General features: G+C 39.4%; 1 protein-coding gene across 2 annotated transcripts in view; it reads left to right on the top strand.

The window, feature by feature from the left end:
• Positions 1-21474, top strand: part of LOC111669650 (protocadherin-15-like) — a 138429-nt gene that overhangs the window by 105771 nt on the left and 11184 nt on the right. Inside the window, exons 29-35 of one of the 2 annotated variants that reach the window (XM_087179235.1) lie at positions 1787-2017; positions 2386-2474; positions 4225-4401; positions 4850-5068; positions 6467-6475; positions 7580-7690; positions 12248-15638. In XM_087179235.1, coding sequence (XP_087035361.1) covers positions 1787-2017; positions 2386-2474; positions 4225-4401; positions 4850-5068; positions 6467-6475; positions 7580-7690; positions 12248-13889 — 2478 coding nt within the window. In that variant the 3' untranslated portion in view covers positions 13890-15638. Of the gene's footprint in view, positions 1-1786; positions 2018-2385; positions 2475-4224; positions 4402-4849; positions 5069-6466; positions 6476-7579; positions 7691-12247; positions 15639-21474 lie in introns of those variants that run through there. The other variant, XM_087179236.1, reaches the window with a different exon arrangement.

The following is a 21474-nucleotide window of genomic DNA, read 5'->3' as shown; positions in this document are numbered from 1 at the left end:
GATAGTTGAAAAAGTCAAACTCTGTGTGTGTCCCAATAATTCTATATATGAAACTTATATATTATAAACTATATTCATATTTTTATCATACAAGAGCAATAAGCAGTGTCAAGACAATCGAAATGTGACTGCAAGAGTGACAATTTGAGTGCTGCCAATTAAAGGAGCTATTTGTAAGTTTTGCTTCGCTACATAGCCAACATTAGCAGCCATTTACTTACCAGTCTTGAAGAAACGTTGTGAGTTCATCATCAAACGTCATTCCTTTAATCACCAAGAGTGGTCTCCAGCGGTGCAAAGCAACCTTCTTGTGTTGTTTATGTTTCTATTACCTCTTTCCTTGTACTGACCATATTACCACTTACCAATACCAAGTCACTGTGGCATCCAGTCTGTCCTGAAGGAGTAACGTGGCTCATAGGGTGTATTATAACCCCTTGTATTGTATACGCAACGATGGCTGAAGCTCTTGGCAAAACTAGTATACAGTAAAGTATACAGCTTTCAATGCTAATGTGGGTTATGTAGCAATAGCGAAACTTTCAAATGGCTCCTTTTAAAGAGACAGCAAAATGTTCTCCCAACAGTTCAACCTTCTTTTTTTTTCCCAGGAGCTTTTTCACCACCACCCACGTTGTTTTTCTTTTGTACACCCATGAACTCAGCTCAAAAATCAAGGTTTTTTTGTGATTCCATACTGACTGATTTAAGTGTACCTAATTTTGCCACTTTTCCAGTATGAGCACACCACACAATCGAAACCTAATTAGAATTCACATCCACATGGATTTTGAACACAGCTATACCCTTGGTGTAATAGAAAATATTATATATATTCAGGTCTGTACTCCACGCCTGTGCTATTGCAGTTTAAACACTAGGTTGATATTACTGCAGATATAGATTTATTGCCGAGAAGTTATCCTAACTGTGCCATGGACCTCTGCCGGTATGAACACAAAAAAATGGATCTATGCACCTGTTCTTCCCTGAATCCTCCCTTTTTCCCTTATCTTTCTACATGTATACCTCCTTATTTCCTTTATTTCTTCTTTCCTTCCTCGCCTCTATTTCCTTATTCTCTGGCCACATGAAAAATACATTTTTTTTGTTTCTTCCTATCATAGTGTTACCTTTTTGATGTGGTGGGTGTCTCAGGGCTGAATCTGTAGTCTATACTCCCAGCTCTTTTAGTAATGCAATAAATCAATGTCTGTCTGACTGAGAGTCTGGATGTGAATGTGAGGTTTGCATGTATTGTGTGAATGTGGGAGATACTTGGTATTTAGTCAGAATGACAGAAGAACTGTCCTTCATACAGCTCAAAGCACCACTTTACCCCCTACTGCTTATTCAGAGTACTACATCAAACAATTCAAGCGCTAAAAGAGTCCGAGCAGGTTCCCCGCAAGCAAAAAGAAAAGAAATCGTGATAAAGCAACAACATAATGTGGCTTTCAGTGAGTAAGAAATACAAGAGAGATAACAATCCTGCACTAATTAATATGCTGTACATGACATTGCCCTGTGTCGATCAGCTGCTCAAACACCGAAACTATGATGATGAACAGGAAGCGAGGGGGTTACTATCATAACTATAATCATCAGAAATCATAGAATTGGTTATTGTGATAATCACAACAATGAATTGATCACAGTGTTATTTGTGCACATGAAGGTGACATTTATTGATAATAGTGATTATGATGATGATATTGCGGTGGTGGTGTGATTATGATAATAATAATGATACACTCTAGTGAGTCTTATTTTCTTCATTCCCCAGGCTGTGGACAAAGACACTGGCAACTACAGTTCAATGATTTACCGACTGATCATCCCCCCTCAGGCTGGAAAAGACACAAAAGACAGCAAAAACGGCTTTGTCATTGAACCCTACAGCGGTGTAGTGAAGACGGCAATCATGTACCGCAACATGAGGAGGTCGTATTTTAAGTTTGAGGTGGTTGCTACGGACAACTATGGTCAAGGACACAGCAGCAAAGCGGAGATAGTGGTGTGTATATATTTTTTGACAATGTTGGCAGGTTTATAATCATTTCTTAAAAGGAGCTTTATTTTATCTAATATTATACATTTTCCTTAAAACAAATTAAGTCGAGATGATTTCACTTCATTGCAATGGGAGTTATTGTCAATCCCAGATTGTCCTTGAAGTAGATAAATATGCAACAGTGAGAACAAATTCAAATTGGCACAAACTTGAAGCGTGGCCAGAGTGAAAATTTGGTCTTTTCCTATGCAAAACTTTTTTCCAGTGGTTTAGGTACCAGCTGCTGAAGTTTAGTGACATAATTCAGAGCTGACCATGCTGTTTGTGATTCAGTTTAATTGAAATGAGTTTCATTTGCATTTATTTTGTAGGTGTCAGTCGTGAACCAGCTGGACATGCAGGTGGTTGTATCAAATGTCCCTCCAACTTATGTGGAGAAAAACAAAGACAAGCTTCTCAGGTAAGGTACATTGTACTGTTTGATTAGATTTTTTTTTAAATATATTTTTTTTATATATAATGTATAAATAAATCATCTATAGCCTTAAGATGGCTGTACTACATGTACCCTGACTGATGACAATCAAACTTATTTTTAAGAGAACTGATGTTATTATTTAAACTACATGCAATTTGTGTTCAACATTGCACAAAACTATTGATGGACACCTTGTCTGTTAAACCATCGACCCTCTGATTATATAACATTTATATAATATTTACTTTGTTTGACAAACATCTGCCCACTCACTGCTCTACTGATTTCATAGAACAGTGGAGCAATATATATATGGCAGGTGAGGAACACATCTGGTCGTCCATATACATGTTCTCACTGCCTGCCTGAAAAGTCAGTAATAGATCAGAAAAAGTCACAGTTTCATATCATATAGGGTGTACAATAAACTTACAGTCATACAGTACTGAAATTAAGTTCTAACCTTGATTTGATGCCATTTTAGATGATACAGTTACACCAGTCTATGATTCCTCCATATTGATTTAGCTATGTTGTGTCTCCATAGGAAGAACTTGAGCTGTAATTGCCACCATGGGGAAATCAACAACACTAAATAAAGAGCACAAACAGTACTGCATTTAAAAATAGTATTATTATCATAATGAAGTGTCCTAGTAAAAATAATGTTGCGGGTGCTGTGTTGAACTAGAACCCACACTGGGACTGTAACAAGGACAGGCATCAGACGACCAACAGTTACAGGGCAGACAATGGCCCTATTGGTGTAATGAAAATAATGAATGACCAAGCTCTGGATATAGATGTAGTTCATTATATATTTTAGTATATTTAAATGGTGTTTTCTCTTTAGTCTGCATTGGAATTTAAAGGTGCTTCTTTGAGTTGATGTTTTAAGGCCAATGCTGATTTTTGGTGTGTTACCTTTTATTGTTACCTTTGCCACCAGCTGGCTCCTTTCACTCTTCCCTCATCTTCTGTCTCTTGGAGGCAGCATACACTATCTTAAATATGGTATGTTATGCTCAAAACATTTTGGGCTCAAGGCCTGAAAAAATGACCTCATCCATACCACAGTGCAGCAGCTTCAATGTGAGATAATCGGACTATGTTCTGATGAGACTCAACTTGTTTCAGGAATTATTTTGACGTTATCTCCGTCCACAGTCTAAGGAACAGAAGATCTAAATATTAAACACAAAATGCATTATTCATTATATGATATGATATTGTTCCCATGTACACAGTTACCGGTTGGCATTTCTGCAGCAACAGACACAAACACTGTACCGCAGCTCTGTCAGGTTGCTGCTTTCTTTTGCTTCACACGTACAGTATAACATGATAATAATGTTTTAAAGCACTTTTCTCTCCGCCTCACTCCCTTTCTGTCTTTCACACACACACACACACACACACACACACACACACACACATACACACACATTAGTGGGACCTGCTGTGAGCAGGTGTTTCTTGGGGGACAGAAATCAATATTGCACAGCACGAGTGTGCCAAGCTGACAGGCTGGAGAAAAACATGTGTGTGGTATGTGTCTTTGTCTAGTGTGTGGTGTGACTGGAGTTTGAAGGCTTTGTGTCTAAGTACATGCATGAGGTATATTTTTGTAAATGCGTACACATAATGTAATAGCGTGTGTGTGTGTGTGTGTTTGAGTGTGTGTGAGTGTGAGTGAACCCATCAATCAAAATGTGTTATTTTTAATCCTCAGCATTTTGGAACGCTACGTCGAGGATCAGATACCAGGAGCAAAGGTTGTCGTGGAAACCATCGGGCCCCATCGCCATGGTGATGGGATGGAGCAGGAAGACTACACCAAGTCGGACCTCATGATTTATGCCATCGACCCTCTGACAAATAGAGCAGTATCTAGACAGGAGCTCTACAAGTAAGAACTTTGCCAACAAATCCACGAAAAAGTAAAATGGCAGCTCTCCAAAAGCCATATCATAAAATTGGACAGGTCCTACCCTAACCTACATCACGATTAATTAATTACCTAAATTAATTGGCTTCAATTAATTTTTTGGAGTGCCGCCATTGACTCAGTTTTTCATGTATTTTGTTGAAGGCAGTCTAGTACTCTCTGGCAGCTTATCCATGCAAGAAGAAAAGTTCTTAATAAAATTTGTCAGGCCTTATTTTAACTAAGAGTCATTGAGGGTAAGGAGTTTGGTAATACTAATAAATGAGTGGGCATCTGTTTGTGTGCTCTTGGTGTCAAACTGGATGACTGTTTGACATCTAGCTGGCAGGAAGTTCGGCCCTTCACCACCACGCATTAACACTCGCTCGTTGCGCGGTCTCAGTCACATCTTTGTGTTTCTCATCCCAAGGTTTATTGACGGCAAACTCTTGGACATCAACAAAGAGTTCCAGCCTTTCCTCCCTCCTGGTGGACGGATTCTGGAGATCCGCACCCCCGAAGTGGTGACAAGTGTAAAGAAAGCTGTGCAGGCTGTAGGCTACACAGAAGGGGCTCTGTTAGCTCTGGCAGTTATTATCATCATCTGCTGTGTCCCTGCCATACTGATCGTTATTATCACTTACAGACAGTAAGTAGGATTTTTGCGTGGTATTTTTTACATTTTAGGAGTAAAACTTAAATCATTCAAGTTAGATATTCTGTACTGTTGTTTTTATTAACAGATTCAAATGAATCCTAGTAGCAGTTAAGACCTGTGTAGTAAGCCTGGTATACTCCTATTCTTCTGTGCCAAGGACCTCTATTGTTTCTTCATTATGATGAACATGGGAACTGTAGTTTAATTTAAATCATTCCTACACACACTGTCCTCCTGGTGCTACAAATACTCCCTATTGTTACTACTAATTCATCCACAGCTGAAAATAGTGCCCAACAAATGCACTATTTACTCCTGTTTGGGTAACATTTGCTAAAAACTGTTCAGCTATTTAACTAAATAACTTTTTAAAAAGTAAAACTAAATATTTCTTGACTAGTTTTTAAAGATTGACACCCTCACTAGAAACAAATGGGCCTGTGGCGTAGTGCCACTGATAGGATAGGGAGGCAGTAAAGTATTGAGAGACAGATTCCCAAATGTGTCAGTCCTTACCAAATCTCAACAGCCCATCAATGCACAGCAGCTTCTCCTTTTTTGTGTCCATTTTTACTTCTCCTGTGTGCCTAGTGAGGTGGATTATTGCAGGCAGCTATTAAATCTACTGCATTGCATTATAGCAGAACAGCAATAGATCTCATATTTTGAAGTTGATAGTGTTCATTGTAATGTACTTTTGGTGTGATTTCTGGGTTTGGGCATTACAGCCACTGATGTAAATGTGCTTGAAGTGAAACCATTATACAGCAACATCAAGTTGGTGCTGCTTAATTATAATGATTGAGTTTAGGGAATAGTAACAAAGATAACGAGCCATCCAGAAAACCTATGAATTTCTTTTAAGAGCAGGCAGACAGTCAGACAAATTGACAGAGCTGACACTCTCTTCCCATAGGACGTCCTTTAGCACTATTTATCATTTTATCACCTGGGCCAGTCACTTCTTTAGATGATTCAGCATGGCAGCCTGTCCCACAGTGCCAATCCTAATAGTTTGTTTAGCTAACCACTGTGAAAGGCTATTAATTTCATCCATCACCCAAACACACATAAACAAGTGCGCACACACATTTAAACTGGATCAGTGCATTTTGGAGAGAGCTTCTCATCCTGCTGAGAGAGAGAGACAAATGACACACTGAGGGGAGAAGAGGAGATTTGAGGAAAGAAAAACAGTGTAGTAATCATCAGCATAATAATTACTAGTCATTGTTGTTAAATGACTGTAATGAAGACCAATTGCCTGACTTTGCTTATAAAATTGCAATAAGTAAACTTGGCTAACATGACTTATGGTGTGATTTATGGTTCAAATAATCATTAATCTTTTTCTGTCTCTCATCTGCTGCATCGATCGTATACCACCAGATTCAAAGAGTGAGTACTGCTTTCGTATTCCCACGCTATAATATTAATGTCATAGATGTCTTAAACACCTTTCATTGTGATTAATCTGTTGATTGTCAATGTACAATAAAATGAATAAGATCAGGAAGGGCGGTGAAACAGGAAGGACAGCAGACAATCAAACAAATGAATCCTGAAGAACATGGGATCAGTAAATGTCCAAAGCCAATGCTTTTATTAGTGTGTGTGTGTGTGTGTGTGTGTGTGTGTGTGTGTGTGTGTGTGTGTGTGTGTGTGTGTGGAGTCTGGGCCCTTGCCAGTTTGCTCAGCAGTTTTGCTTCTAGAACCTTTTTGGTGTCACCAATAGCTTGCAGTGGCTAACGCTGGATGGTTATTGATTCCACGAGCTGTTGAAAGCAACTGTTTCAAGACAATATTACAAAAAAATGGATGTAAATTCAATGTTGTAAATGCCACAGTGGACACTGTTCAACATATATGTTACATAGTCTCACTTTAGCATTAATTAAGTTATGCAGGGAGGCACATTAAACAAAAACTTTCAGGTATATTTCGCAAATTAAAAGTTTACTGCTGTGTTTTACAGTTTTAGTTTTAGCATACAAATATTTGCTAGGCAATAAACACAGAGTGCAGCTAAGGCTGGTGGCAAATGGGGACTCACTTAAGTCAGAGGGCTTCATCTGCTGGCTACTATGAATGTCTGTATAAAATTTAATGGCAATTCATCCAATAGTTGTTAAGACATTTCAGCCTGGACCAAAGTGGTGGGCTCACATTGCCAGAGGCATGCTGCTGGCATGGCTAGTACAAGTAAAATGTGTACTGTACAATGGCAAAAAAAAAAAAATATATATATATATATATATATACACTGTATGTTGTTGTTATTGCATTTTTTTCAGAACATGCACAAGTAAATAGTAGTACTTGGCATGAGGACTAGCACAGACGGATGTACTGGCGGTTGACTTGAAACCGCAAACCAAAGACTTTTTGGACAAAGAAAAAAGTCCTCCTGCCCTCATTATGACTGTTTTACTACTCTTTAAGGTCTGGATTTTGCTGTAACTTTAGATATCCAACTCTGTGTCTCCTCTGTGCTGTGTCCAGGCGCCAGGCAGAATGTGCCAAAACAGCCCGTATCCAGATGGCACTGCCAAAAGGCAAACCTGGGGGAGGCACTGCCAACAACTTATATGAAGAGCTGGGTGACAACGCCATGTAAGTGAAGTGTGAAAGTGGCATTTACACTGATGGGCCAAAACAGAGGCATTAGCTCATATTTCTCTAGTTGTTAAACTCCAGGCTTTGGCGATGTGCCTTGTCGTACTCTGGGAGCTTGGTGGTGTTCATACATGCAGTCAGTCCCATAACATTACACCTCCCCAAATTTTAAGTATCGCTATGGAAAATGCAAATATACCTGCATCTTTGAGTCTCTGAAGACCAAAGCTATTATTCACAAAGCTGAGGTCAAGCATAAATCCAATATTTTCCCAATTTTACTTCTTTCATGCATTGAAAATGAGAAGGCAAGGATAGAATATGAATATTTGAATACAATTTACTTATTAATAAAACCATGTTTTTGATTTCTAGATGTCTAATCCCACATTTTATGATGGGAACAAACAAATTACACCTGTGCTAGGTCATGTAACACAATTTGAAAATGCAGTTCAAAAAATGTATAGTTCCCAACATCCAAAACCAAGCAGTAGGAATTCCTGCAAAATCAATATATCACAAAACACTAACATTAATCCAAACCAGAAGCAATCAGGAAATGGAAAATAACAACATAAATCCATATCACACATAAAAAATAAGAGGAGGAAATAATGCAGACATCAGTAAAAATGTCATAAAGGGCACCACCCACAACCCTTTAAACACAACAATAAACTCCATCTACAGCATCAAGCTCATATCAAAACCCTCTGAACAAGTGAAAGTGATCACACCAACAGAGATGTTTGTAGCGGAAACCAGAATGCAGCAGTGCAAAAATCGTGGTCATAAATAAACATGGACTAATCAACAAACAATAAGTCTTTTACTCCCTTTAACTGCATTGTGGTGCAATTGATTTAATTACCTCTGGCTGTGTGTAGCTAGTGAGTAAACAAAACAACATTAATGAGGGAAGTGGACTACTGGTGTTCTCCAGGTCACTGATCAACACACCCACATCATCGACAGACTTGTTCAACAACCATATTTAAAGGCTTTGCCAATGTAGCTTGGCAATTAAACTAACTGGTCAAAGTTTTGAGCCAATTCTGTGTCAAATAGATAAATGATAAGACTTATTTACTCAGTACTTATTTCTTGTTGATTCATCACACTTGACCTTGCTTAGTTGACGTTTCCCAAATCACTCTTACGCTAGGTGCCTTTGCAAGGATTTATTGAGTCGAAATGTGTCTTAAAGTAGCACCAGACATTTGTGAATGTGGCCTTCAGGGCTTTTTTAGTAGTCTAGACACATTTCCTTCATTTCACATTTTTGCAGCGGCCAAAGAAACATTATGCCGAGGCAACACAATCGTGGATTAATCAAGTAGGGCCATGTGACCCCACATCAGACCAGCACCAAACAAAGCTCTGATTTTTTGAATGCATTAACAGCTGTAGATAAACCCGGCAATTTTATCTTCACTAAATTCAGTGACATTCAGCTTTTTCCATGTCAGTTTCGCCTGTTGTAATGCATACCAATGTCTTCACTCCACAAACGATAAGTGAAGGTCACCGATCTGCCAACAGAACAATATTCTCTTTGAGTGCAACCTCTCAAGTGCACTTCAAGATTTACATCGATTACTGGCTTTCAATAATGCTGTAATCACTGTAATCTCAAGAAAAACATATATGTGTTCAGGGCTCATGTATGGAAATGTCTAAAAGTGATTTCTGCCAAATCTTTCCTTCAAGAATGTTTTTTTTTAATCAACTTTCACATGAGATTGCAGTATGAGTTTTGTGAATACTTGCTATGCATAATATTTGCTAATATTTGACCATTGCCAGTAAATTGAGGCAATATAAATAAGCTTTTCGTGATTATGGACAAATTAATTTAACTTATTATTAATTCTGTCCTGCATGTCCTTTTTATCAGTGCTGAAGGACATTGTTACACATCTTCTCCATGCATGCCTCAGAAAGTTGTATATTATTGTGCAAGTTAGTCACATTCTCTTCACCACTTATTGCAGCTCCCCTGTTCCTGTGTGTCTTCTAGCAAATTGTTTAATTTATCCTCTTGCCAATTTCTACTGGTCTGATACGCGTTACTTTAGTTAAACAAGAGTCTAATAGAGGCACCGCAGTAACTTTTATCTGCAAGTTTTCACAACCACACCCATACACACAAACTCACTCAAGGCAATGCACTCTCCTTACTGGAGCGTTAAGAGGAAGTTGAGAGGAACTCTTATCAGAATTACATGCATCACTGGTTTCCTGTCTGTCCTTGATATGCCTCCCAACTCCCATTAACATGAGAGCAATTCATATGCAAGATGGTAGGAACTATCTCCAAATGACAACAAGGGATTTCCAACTGTGTGATTTTTCGTGTGTGTGGGTATATGTGTTAGACTAACCAGCCTGAATGATTCTCTGAAAAATGTGTGCGGAAATGAACTTGGATATGAGATAATTGAAATAAATGCAGCCCGTAATTTAGAAAAACCACCCTTGGCGATAATTAATTTTATTGATAAGCTGCAAAGCATGTTTAATTGTGGTGGGTAAGGTCTTTGTGTGCTCAAGTGTGTGTGTGTTTAGTATGTCTTGTGTAATCCTTGTATGTGTGTATGCTCTGTATCACTGCAGTGGTGTAGGGACTAAATAATCCCCAAAAGAGTATAAAACCTGGCAAAGTGCAAAAGTTTGCACATTCATAATTAAGGTCCATTATCAAACTGCTCAGTGGATTGATTCTCAAGGCATTTCTTCTTCTTTTAATTACCTTTGGCTGTTCTCTTGACAGACTTGGGTTTTAATGTCTGTTTTCAATTACGTATTGAAGATTAAGTTTTCTTTAACTTATTATTAGCAGCACATTAAATGAAGCATGTTTTTTAATAAATTAAACTAATCTAGCAATATAGTTTCAATGATATAACATATTACTGACACAATATACTGTGTAGTATGCAGTCCTAATTATTTTAGTCAAAGGACTACTCAAACAAAAGTATCATTCACAATTATATTGAAAATTTGCAAATATCATTTTAACATTACCGGGTACAATTCGACATTTACTTTGAAAAGCAACTGTGCAGTCAAATTAATTTTGAATGGATTTCCAAAATTGATGAGCGTTTTGAAAATTGAATACTTACTACATACTTTGTATGTGAGACAAAGTAAAGGCCAAGACTAATCTTCTATCAACCATAGGGGTATAGCAATCAAGTTGTGACTGTAAGGTTGCCAGTTGTAATCCCAGTCAAGCACTAAAAAATGATTTAGAAATGTTACTTGCCCCCCTTTGGACAGGAGTACATGGCTCTGTTGAGATGGGGCATCTGCCAGGTGTGAATGTGTATCATAAAAGTAACACAAGGCAATAACACAAAACTGCAGTCATGCACAACCAACCATCCCAGGATGAATTAATGTGGAATATGCTTTGTCAAATATTGGAAAACTTGTCAAATTTCACCCCAGTGTTCCCCTAATATTTAACCATGATTTGTTGCCATGTTCCAAAGATATTTTCAACTTCTTCAACTTTCACAACTTTGAACATTTTAACATCATTCTTTGTTGGAATTTCATCACTCTACTTATCCTGTTCTCATATTGACTGCTGTCCATCTTCTGTTCTGTTGTTCTCCTCCATCCACCTTTATCCAGGGCTGACAGACAAAAGTGAGTAGGATAGCGAATTGCTTCACGTGTGACTAGTTTGACACAATGCTGTGACTTGCTTTTAGTTTTGTGCTTGTGTCTGTTGTGCTTGTCATCGGTTACTGTTGTTTTATGTTCAGGATAAGTTATGCTTTGGTAGATCGTAGAGCAAAGTTGCGTAGCTTGGCAGGTCGTGATGAATCATAACTCTGGTAAAGCTGCATTGGTTGACTTAGCATGATAGCCATGGATTATCAGGAGTCTACAGAGTTTCATGAAAGTCCCAAACTATGCAAGAAAATCAGTCTTAGGTTGGACAGAAATGCGTATGCTCTCAGAACTCCATGGGACACAGTTGTCTATCCCTGCCCCAGCAGATCTGCTGTTGTTTATAGTTGTGATACAGTTGTATCTTTGTAGCGCAGCACTTTTAGCATACATAAAATCTATTTGCATTCTTTTCCTTTTCCTGCTTCATCTCTTGCCCCTCTAGTAAAACCAGCACAGAAATAAAATTTGTATACCTCATTTAAGATCCCTCATCTGTTTCCTCTCATCCCCTTCCTCATTCATCTGTTAATGTAGAGTCTCTCTTCATTTCATTTATCAAACAACAGTACTAGCTGACATTGTATTGTTTTATCTCCCTTTTTCTACCACCTTTTTATGTTAGCCTCTGTTGTCAGTTCTCTTTATGAAACATTGCATTTTACCATTCTGTGCATTACTGCTCTTTGATTTGAATTTAATTCAGTCTGCATCTCCCTCTTCCTTTTCATTTAGCTTTCATTCATATTTCTGCATCGTTCCGATTCACTATACACTCCTCTACCTCATATTTTGTCTGTAATTCTTTCATAATTTCTTCCTTCATTCAATCTTTTTTTTCTCATTTTTTCCTAATTCAAGTACCAGCCGGTCAAACCACAGTGGTGGTGGTGGTGGTGGTAGTGGTGGGAGTGGCGGCAGTTTGGATGAAAGCGACCGCCAACGTCTCATCTCAGATTTTGCGACCCGTGCGATTGCTGCTCATCGGCAATGTGTTGCTAACGGAGGGGTGCTCAACAACCTGCCCAAGTCTGAGTCCAACATCACCTTTCTCTCTGATGAAAACCCCCTGACTATCAAAAATCCCATCTACCATGAGGACGGGACTTTGAGTAGTCCAGAGACTCTTGGAAGAAGCCAGAGAAGAAGAGACCTACTTGGGAATTTCTCTCCTTCCAGGAAAGGGCTTCGAGAGGCTTGGCTGAGGCTCAGCTCCCCTGGGGGTGATGTAGGGTTCGGTGGGTACAGCGGTAGTGACAGTGGATGGGGATCTGGAGGTGGACACAGCTGGACTCTCCCATCAAGATTACATCGAAGGGAGATGTTTGACGCCTTGAGACGCCAAGTGGTCATGGATCCTGTGCAGTGGGAGCTGGAGCTTCTGAAGGCTGAATTCAAGGAGAGTAAAGACGCCGGTCTGGATTCAGGATTTGACCGTGGGTTGGATTCAGACCTGATGGGGAGCCCAAGTCTGGAACCCAAGCTGACCGTCAAAGAACAAGCCAGACAGTTTGAGCAGCAGGCGCTCCAGGAAATGAGACAAAGGCAAAACAGAGATTCACGAGGATCTTTGTCACCTGATCTTCTACTTTCTGTTTTCCCAGAGTCTCCTCAGCATCACAAGCACACCCCCACTCATAATACCCCAATTGCTCAGACTAAGGAGGGTCCCCCGAGTATCATTGTCACCCATAGTGATGGAGGAACCCCTCCACCTAGTCACAAGCCAACTCCTCCTGTGCTGCGGCGCTTTGGGGCAAATTTAACAGGAAATCAGAGCGTGGAAGAAAGACTTCAGGTCCATTTAGAGGTCATACCCGATCCTCCTTCAACTCCTCCACCACCACCACCTCCTCCAACACCCCCACCTCCACCACCTCCCACAGCTGCTCCTCTTCCTCCTCCATCTCCTCCTCTGCACCACCCTTCCTCCCCACCTCCTCTCCCTCCTGCTTCATCTCACTCCAACCATGCAGAACAGCAGGTTCCTCCTCCTCCTCCTCCTCCTCCACCTCCACCTCTCCCTCCTCCTTTGTCGCCCTCGCTCCTGCGTCCATCCACCTTCGTGCTCCCATCACTCTCTGAGGCACCAGCTCTGCGGCCCGTGTCCCTCCGGCCACCACCTCCGCCCCTTCCCGTGGAGCCCGAAGGTCCCCGAAAAGAGCTGAAAGGAATCTTAAAGAACATCCAAAACATTGCGGATATTGAGAAGTCTGTGGCCAACATGTTCAGTCAGATAGACCAGAAACAGATCCCGCTCAAAAAGGTCATGAGGAGCCGGGCCTCCATGGATTCTCTCGATTCTCTCGACTCCTTGGATGTATTAGCAGCTGGAGGAGGAGGAGGAGGAGGAGGGGAGGGAAGCGAGGGAGGTAGAGAGGGAGCAGGAGGAGGGGGAGGATCCTCTCCTCCTCCGCCTCCACAGATTCAACCCAACCCAAACATGAACTCCATCGTGGAAGAACTTGAGAAACGATTCCCCTCTCAGTCGACAATGCTCTAGCCTTTGCCTTTCTGATATGGAAAGCACACAGGGGGGATTTCTTAACATTTTTACGTATTTCCTGCAAAGCTGTCAAAGGACTACTTCTCAAAAATAGCTCAGTGGGATATTGTGATGATTTGATGATTTCTTGTGACGTGACTTCATGTTCTCTACATGAGAAAGAAAAAGACCAAGGCCTAATATAAACTCTATGGGTTGAACGAAAATGTTTCTCCCTTCAAATGATGGCAATTGCTGCAAACAGTTAAGGAGAAGGGGAGAGGGTCACATAGCCATGATTAATTCAGTCATGTAATAGCTGCAAAGGGTTTCCACTCTGTTACTTTATTCTATTTCTCTTTGACTATTACAAGAAGAGAGAGGGATTAAAAGAATGGTGAAGCACAAGGAGGAAAAGATTATCAGGTTAACAAGTTGAGTCCATTTTTTAATTTGTGTCCCTGTTTCTGTGAACCTGAACCACTATGAAGAATTTAAAAAAGCCTGGCTCCAATTATGTCAAAGCAATTGTTTGGGAAGCATACTCATTATCTGTGTCGTCCATTATTTTAGTTTCCCCCCAAACAACGTTTCTAGGACTTGTTCTTTAATTAACACTTGGGAAAATTGGCTTAAATAACTACGGATGGGAGCTGCGAAATCAAATGATTAAAAGTGGTGAAATGTCTCCTGGTTAACTTTCAGTTTGACTAATGTCATTAGCATTTTACATCCTCTCCAAGTAATTGACATTCTTGTCAACAACAAATTATCATCAATTAGCTGCGGTCAGAGTCGTTTCTTGAAAAAATCTGACTAGACGTTGAAGATGTGCCCTCTCGCAGGCTGATTACAAGTTTTGGATTGCTTTAACACACACCTTGTGGGCTTCTAAAGCGGTTGACTCGGGTGTGAAAAGGAAAATCAATCAGCACAGTAAGAACATTGTTAAACCTGCCAACTTGGACTGAACTGTGTTTAACAGGGACTTAACAGGGACAGGGTATTTGCTTTGCATGGATAAGTTTTGCTACAGTATTTCTGCTGTTACAGAACAGTCACATGATCTGCGTACACGTGGTTTTTACGTTCCATCGCATTTCATTCATATTCACTGTTGTATAGTTAACACTGACTTTAAGATCACAGATTCTTGTCTCTGTGCAGTTACATGTTACATCTATCTGTTCCTATCAGTAGGCTGCTGTCTGCAAAGATCTTACCATATTTGTTATTAATTTGAGTCAAAGCACAATATATATCTTTTCACGTGAATACTTATACAACGTATTGAAAAACTAACTCTCTACAAATTGAAAACACAATTTATTTGGTAGTTTGTATTTGCATTTTATAAATACTCATTTGTCTCTAGTTCCCCATATTGATTTTTAGCTCTGAAAGGTTTGCACAAAGGTTTGTCTTTCTGTTGTTCTCAGTCTGTCTTCCATTAACTCTCATTTTCATTAATGTCTGTAGTTAATTGTTTTCTTTTCCCCTTGGACCCACATTGTCCTTGCATTCATAGTGGTCCTGCATTGTCTTTTAATTTTTTTTTCAAGGAGGCAAAACAATGTTAATACATATGTGGGTGCATACTTTAGGTACAGTGGAAATATTTCTAAAACATGTTTGTAGGGTGATATTTTTATTCACAATATGTGCTAAATTTTTATGAACTTTTTATAGAGGTTCTGTTGTCATTGTGCAGGTATTTACTGGGAAATGATTGATGTTTTTCTCAATAAAATACGTGGTGCTAAATAAGTGTACAGGATTTATTGATGTTGTCCACCCTGCACCTATCAACTTAGTGCTGGAATAGTAACCACTGCTGTAGTTTCTGCTTTACATTAACTGGACTAGAGATCTCCAACAAGTCCTCCAACTATATAGGTCGTTTTGTTCAGTGTCTCCTGAAATAGCGCTCCTACGGCGGCAAGCGTACCGCACCGCAGTTGTCATTGTTTCAATAATTAACACACAGACTGTACTGACTACGGCATACCTACCATCGTCGCCATGGTTACTATAGTAACAGTCATGGCTTGGTTAGGTTTAAGCACTAGAACTACTTGGTTAGGTTTAGAAAAAGATTGTGATACTTTCTTAACATTACACGATCTTTGTTGTTATGGTTACACTGGTTACACATGAGAATCAAACACCACTCTCCTATGTCATATTCATTTTGTTCATATTCATATTCCTTTTGTTGGCCCACCCATCTTTCCCTTTGCTCCTGTCATAATTACTACAGCCGCTCGAAGTCGCCTAGCAACAAAACATAACTATGGGTCATAATAACTTGCACAAAATACGTATGGGCTAGTTTATTACAGGAGGACAGTCTCACTAGAGGACGTTTCATTATACATGTTAGTTGCTACTTTGGACCAAATCTCTCTCTCAGAGTGAGCTCCTTGCTTTCATGTAACAAAAAACACAAACAAAATGTTATATAGCACAACATCATGTAAAAGTAATATTATTACAGATTCGGTTGCATGTGCAACTTTTCTGCTTAGACTTAAGAGTTTTGCCTCTTTCTCTTTGATATAAATCTTTTTTTTCCACCTTTTACACATTTGAATGACAAAAATATAAATTTCTTCTAATTGCTATAAAGTCACACTCTGTTCTGGGTGAGTTCAACAGGTGATTCTTACAAGGGATGTCATTTGTAACTACTTGAAAGTTATGTCAGCTCCTTCCCTTTTCTTTAATGAAACACCTGTAGCCAAAGGAATGACGTGTCTGTCTCATCTGCAGTCTGTAATTTGACCACTGCCCTTCACAGCTGCAGTAAATCTAATGTGCAAAGAAGTATCTGCCTGACATTACTTTAAAAACGTGTCAAATTTTTTGAGAGAATGACTTGTGATGTAGGATAAAATACAGTGATTGTTGCTCTGTCAACAGCAGATTTCACTGCCATCCGCTAACACCACTTCAGCAACCTGTCTCCACATGCATATTGTCATTATGAAGTGACAGTATCGCATCTGTCCCGCAAGACTAGGGCGTCACTGATGATCATGTTTGGGCAATTTGATCAAATCACAATACACAGCCAAATAAAACAAACCCTGATCATCATATCTCTAAGGATAAGAGGGTTTCCACTGTCAGATACCAAACACACACACACACACACACACACACACACACACACACACACACATTTTGGATGTTAGAGGACAGAATGAGCTGGTTTCAATGCATTTTGCCAACATACACAGAATCATGATCAAGCCATGGCCCTTATTGTATCGTGATGTGATTTTATAAATCCATACACCCAATGGGAAAACACAACAGGAGTGCGAACCTGTGCACACACAAACACACAGCGGTATTAAACAGGTTGCAGGCAGTGCTGCTGTTTCAGCTGACTGGGTTGGAAATGTTTTATGTTAAGATTAGATTTCAACCTGAGTGTGCTGCATGTCATTACCCACACTCACTCAAACACACACACGCACGCACACACACACACACTCACACACTCACAGAGTATCATCATTGTCCCAAAGACAGATTCTGCTTTCATTCTTTCACTTCTTATTGTGTGCTTTTGCTAGAAAACAGACATCCCCAGACATCTGTGGGAATATGTATTGTGTTCAACACCCAGCGAAGCAGACTGCATTTAATTGAAACTGAAGTGAGAAACGGAGATTCAAGACATAGTGAGAGAGCGGCTGTCACGTAATTGTAAAGTCGCAGGTTTGATCCTCGCTGAGTCATTGAAGTAGTAAACAGCCATGAGATACAGCAAGGAAAATTACAATATGCCCACTTGTGCCCACTGACAGCCATTTCAGCCGGTTGAAAAAGCATTTGGCCAATCAGAGCTTTGCAGGCAGGATTTAGAAATCTTCCCACATAGCTAGCTAGCTACCTGTCAACATCCTTTAAAATTAGCAAGGGGAAAATGGCGCTTCAGTATAGCTTGTTGTGGCTCAACAAAAATGACTTGTAAATCAGCTTCCGTGTTGACTGAAAATGACAATGGCGAGATGGATATGTCATTGCTATTGATTAGATTGGGCAATACAAAATAGCCCTACCCCGACCACAAAATGGGCTAACATGAGCAAAATATCAGGATGACTGAAATGAAAGGAAATGGAAATTTACTGATTATTAGACATTTAAACCTTTTTATTCATTCCTTATCCATACCACTTATCCTTATAGGGTCACCAACCCCAGCTGACATTGCGTACAGGTCAGGTCACCAGTCCATCACAGGGCTGACATATACAGACACACAACCATTCACGCTATTTAGAGTCAAGGCAAATAAGAGTCACTAATTAACCTAACTTGCATGTCTTTGGATTGTGGGTGGAAGATGGAGTATCCACACAGGCACGGGGTGTACAAGCAAAGTCCACACTGAAAGGCCCCAGTCAGGCGGCAAGTTCGAAGCCAGATCCTTCTTGCTGTGAGGCGACAATGTATCACTGTGCTAACCCATTTAAATCTTAAAAATGCCAAATTTAGTTTCCAGTATTTCATAAATACTGGATAAATATAATGTGAAGAGGACAACTGTTTGCTTGAGACACTGCTTAAAGCTGACACCTGGTTATTTGTCTGCATTGGTCGTTGTCTTTAACTACATCTGCAATACAAAGGAGCATCTTCTTGACTGGTCGTTTACTTTCCTTCAGAGGTTTTTTGTTTTTTTTCTAGAAATGTGAACATATCTGAAGTCGTTTTCTGCGCAACATGAAACCACACTGCGAGGAGACGTAAAGAGAAAAAGGCTGAAATAGGCAGAGAAAGTGAAACAGGTAGGAGAAAAAAGGAAAAATTAGTAGAGAAGTGACAGTGCAAAGGGCGAGGGAGGCACAGTGGCTCTATAGAGAGGAGAGAGAAATGCAGAGAGAAAATAGGAGAAGAAGAGAGTGTGTTCTTTAAGAGCTAATAATATTTCTCTCTGGTTTCTCATACACACCGCGAGACAAGGTGGAGAGGACACAAAGAGCAGGAGTCAATCATGTCAGATGCGTGTATGTTTCTGTGTGTGTGTGTGTGAGACGCAGATCAGATAGCAGCCTGTGTGTTTGTCTGAAGAAGATGACCTAATAATGTGTCTCTCAGAGCAACAAGGACACAGAGATAGACTTATGTTCACACACACACACACACACACACACACACACACACACACACACACACACACACAGATTTCAGTATATACAATGCTAGGCACATACAGCTGCCAGCTATAATCTGGAGTGTATACACACATTTACACACTCTGTGATGGTGATAAGGGCTATTTCATTCTACCCTGTAGATCGCCCAAAAACCAACCGTTTTCATCCGTGTCTTCATCCACTTATCCCTCCATTCATTTATCCATTCAACTGCTTCCATTCAACCACTCATGTCCTTCAGTGCATCTACCCATCACCCTTATTTAACCAGATAATCTTGTCTTTTTGAAGCATACTCATTCATTCCCAATTTTGATGGTGAATGAAAGGATACAATTTCTCCTGGGATTATGCGTCGGTCTGTGTGTGTGTTTGAGAGGCACAAAGACGTATATTCATGTCTGAATCTATTTAATGAAAGGTCCAAGTGGCGTAGCGATTTGTATGCACATGCCTGTGTGTGTTCGCAGGCTAATAACACAAAGGAGAATCTGATGTGTCTTCCAAAAGTCGCCATTTGTTGTTCTGTGATACATCATCATTTTGCCAGCTCATTACCTTGGTTTCACAAGACAATAGGTCCTGCTGGCAACATAGTTAAGACGCATGGAGAGAGCGGTTTTTGTTTTTGTTTGTTCTTTCTTTATTTCTTTGTATTTTTCCCTTTGGTATTTTCCACACTTTTTTTTTTCTTTTTTTCTTTTATTACCAGCATTGTTTTCCCCTCATTTTTGAAGTTTCTTACTCTGTCCCTCTGTCTCACTTGGCCTTACTGTCTTTGAAGTTTGATTTCTAAGAACAGTGGGTCCTAATTTGACAGTACTGTAACCAATATCAAACATATTTGTTCATTCTGTCTGATATGTGGCAACATGAAAAAGTTTATTAGGATTAGGATCTTTGGCAAATATGAAGCTATATAGAACCGGCCCCTGACATATTAATGTAACAAACTAAACAAAACTTTTTTTTACATTTCGGCTTTTGAGCAAATAAACCAAACATGTTATGATGTGTTCATTAAGATGCTTTAGAGATAGAGAGACTTGTAAGAGTATATTTTTCAACGTATGGACAGAGGCAAGCTAGCTGTCTGTATGCTATTGAATCAGCTAGCTCTAGCTCTGTACTTTGCTTACTTATTTTAATAATATTTGAAAAAGGAAAAGTTATTTTTTTGCAGCAACAGGGATTGCAGTGTGATTTATACTTTGTTGTTGTCAGACCAAAATGTTCCCTCATTTCATGTAACGTGTGAATTTAATGGTTAAAATGTACCAGAAAGGATATCATATCAGTAACAAGCTACGCATAGTCATAAGGTTCATGTATCGAGGCTTCGAGCATCTTTTTTGGACTTGTTTGATTTCCCAAGAGTAATTAACCGCAGCCTTCTCTGGCTTCATGCAAAATCATAAGCATGCTTTTTTTTTAACAGTCTGCTCCTCTGGTGCAGGAGCATGCAGTTTGTAAAAATTACTGACATAGCTGAAATGAACAGGAATGCAATTTATTTTGGAGGAGACGCTCCGATAATGATTATATTCTTTGCTTATAAAACCATCCTGCCTTGATTATGGACGCTCAATTGAAAACCATAATGATAATAATAATTCTTTTAGTATTATCAACAGTATCATTTGGTATTATCAAAAACAAAAAACACTGATCCCTCAAACTCATGGGTTGAGAAATACAAATTTATTGTTACATATGACCATCGAAATGATATTTCTCACATTTTGACTTTTCCCCAGCCTTTTATTCAGAGTCATCATGTAATTTTCTATCAAGGCTTCAGAATTTTGTAGTGGAAATACTGACTTTTTTTAATATACCATAATATTTTTTTCCAAAGTTAAAAGGTTTGCCAGGAGGCCAAACTGTTTCAAGACAGGTGGACAATTATTGCCAGTGGCCTTCAGTTAATTTGGTTTGAGACCCCTGCCGTTACAAAAACAGAAAGTACAAACATTTGATTGGAGCCGGGCGGGGGGTATTTCACAGGAGGAAAGGTTTGTTAAATTCTTCTGTGCTCACTTGCTGGTCAGCCTTGACCACATTTGCCAGGGTTCCTGTGCAGAGTGCAGCTAAACTCAGACTAACATCTGTTGGCTGCTTGTTGAGTGTACGTACCACCACACTACTGGATTTGTGCTAAACAGTATGTTTACATGCACAGATTTTATATCATACATGCATACATGATAACGAGTAGCCCTGTACTCTTGAATAAAACATCCCATCTATTAAAATAGTCATAACTTACAATTATGTGGCCAGTATCGATATAACCCATCAAAACTTAGTCAATAATAGGATAAGCTCATTTGGGTTGTAAATGCGATATGAATATTATATATTCATGAGCTATTATCAGAATACTTATAAAAATAAAGTTAACAGTGCAAACTGTATTTTTTGTGTTC

The sequence above is a fragment of the Seriola lalandi genome, unplaced genomic scaffold, assembly GCF_002814215.2.
Source record: "Seriola lalandi dorsalis isolate HSWRI2012SDOR001 ecotype SW California unplaced genomic scaffold, Sedor1 jcf7180002054801, whole genome shotgun sequence".
NCBI classification, from domain to species: Eukaryota; Metazoa; Chordata; class Actinopteri; order Carangiformes; family Carangidae; genus Seriola; species Seriola lalandi.
Note: the sequence above shows the minus strand (reverse complement) of the source record. Positions and strands in the feature narration are given on the sequence as shown.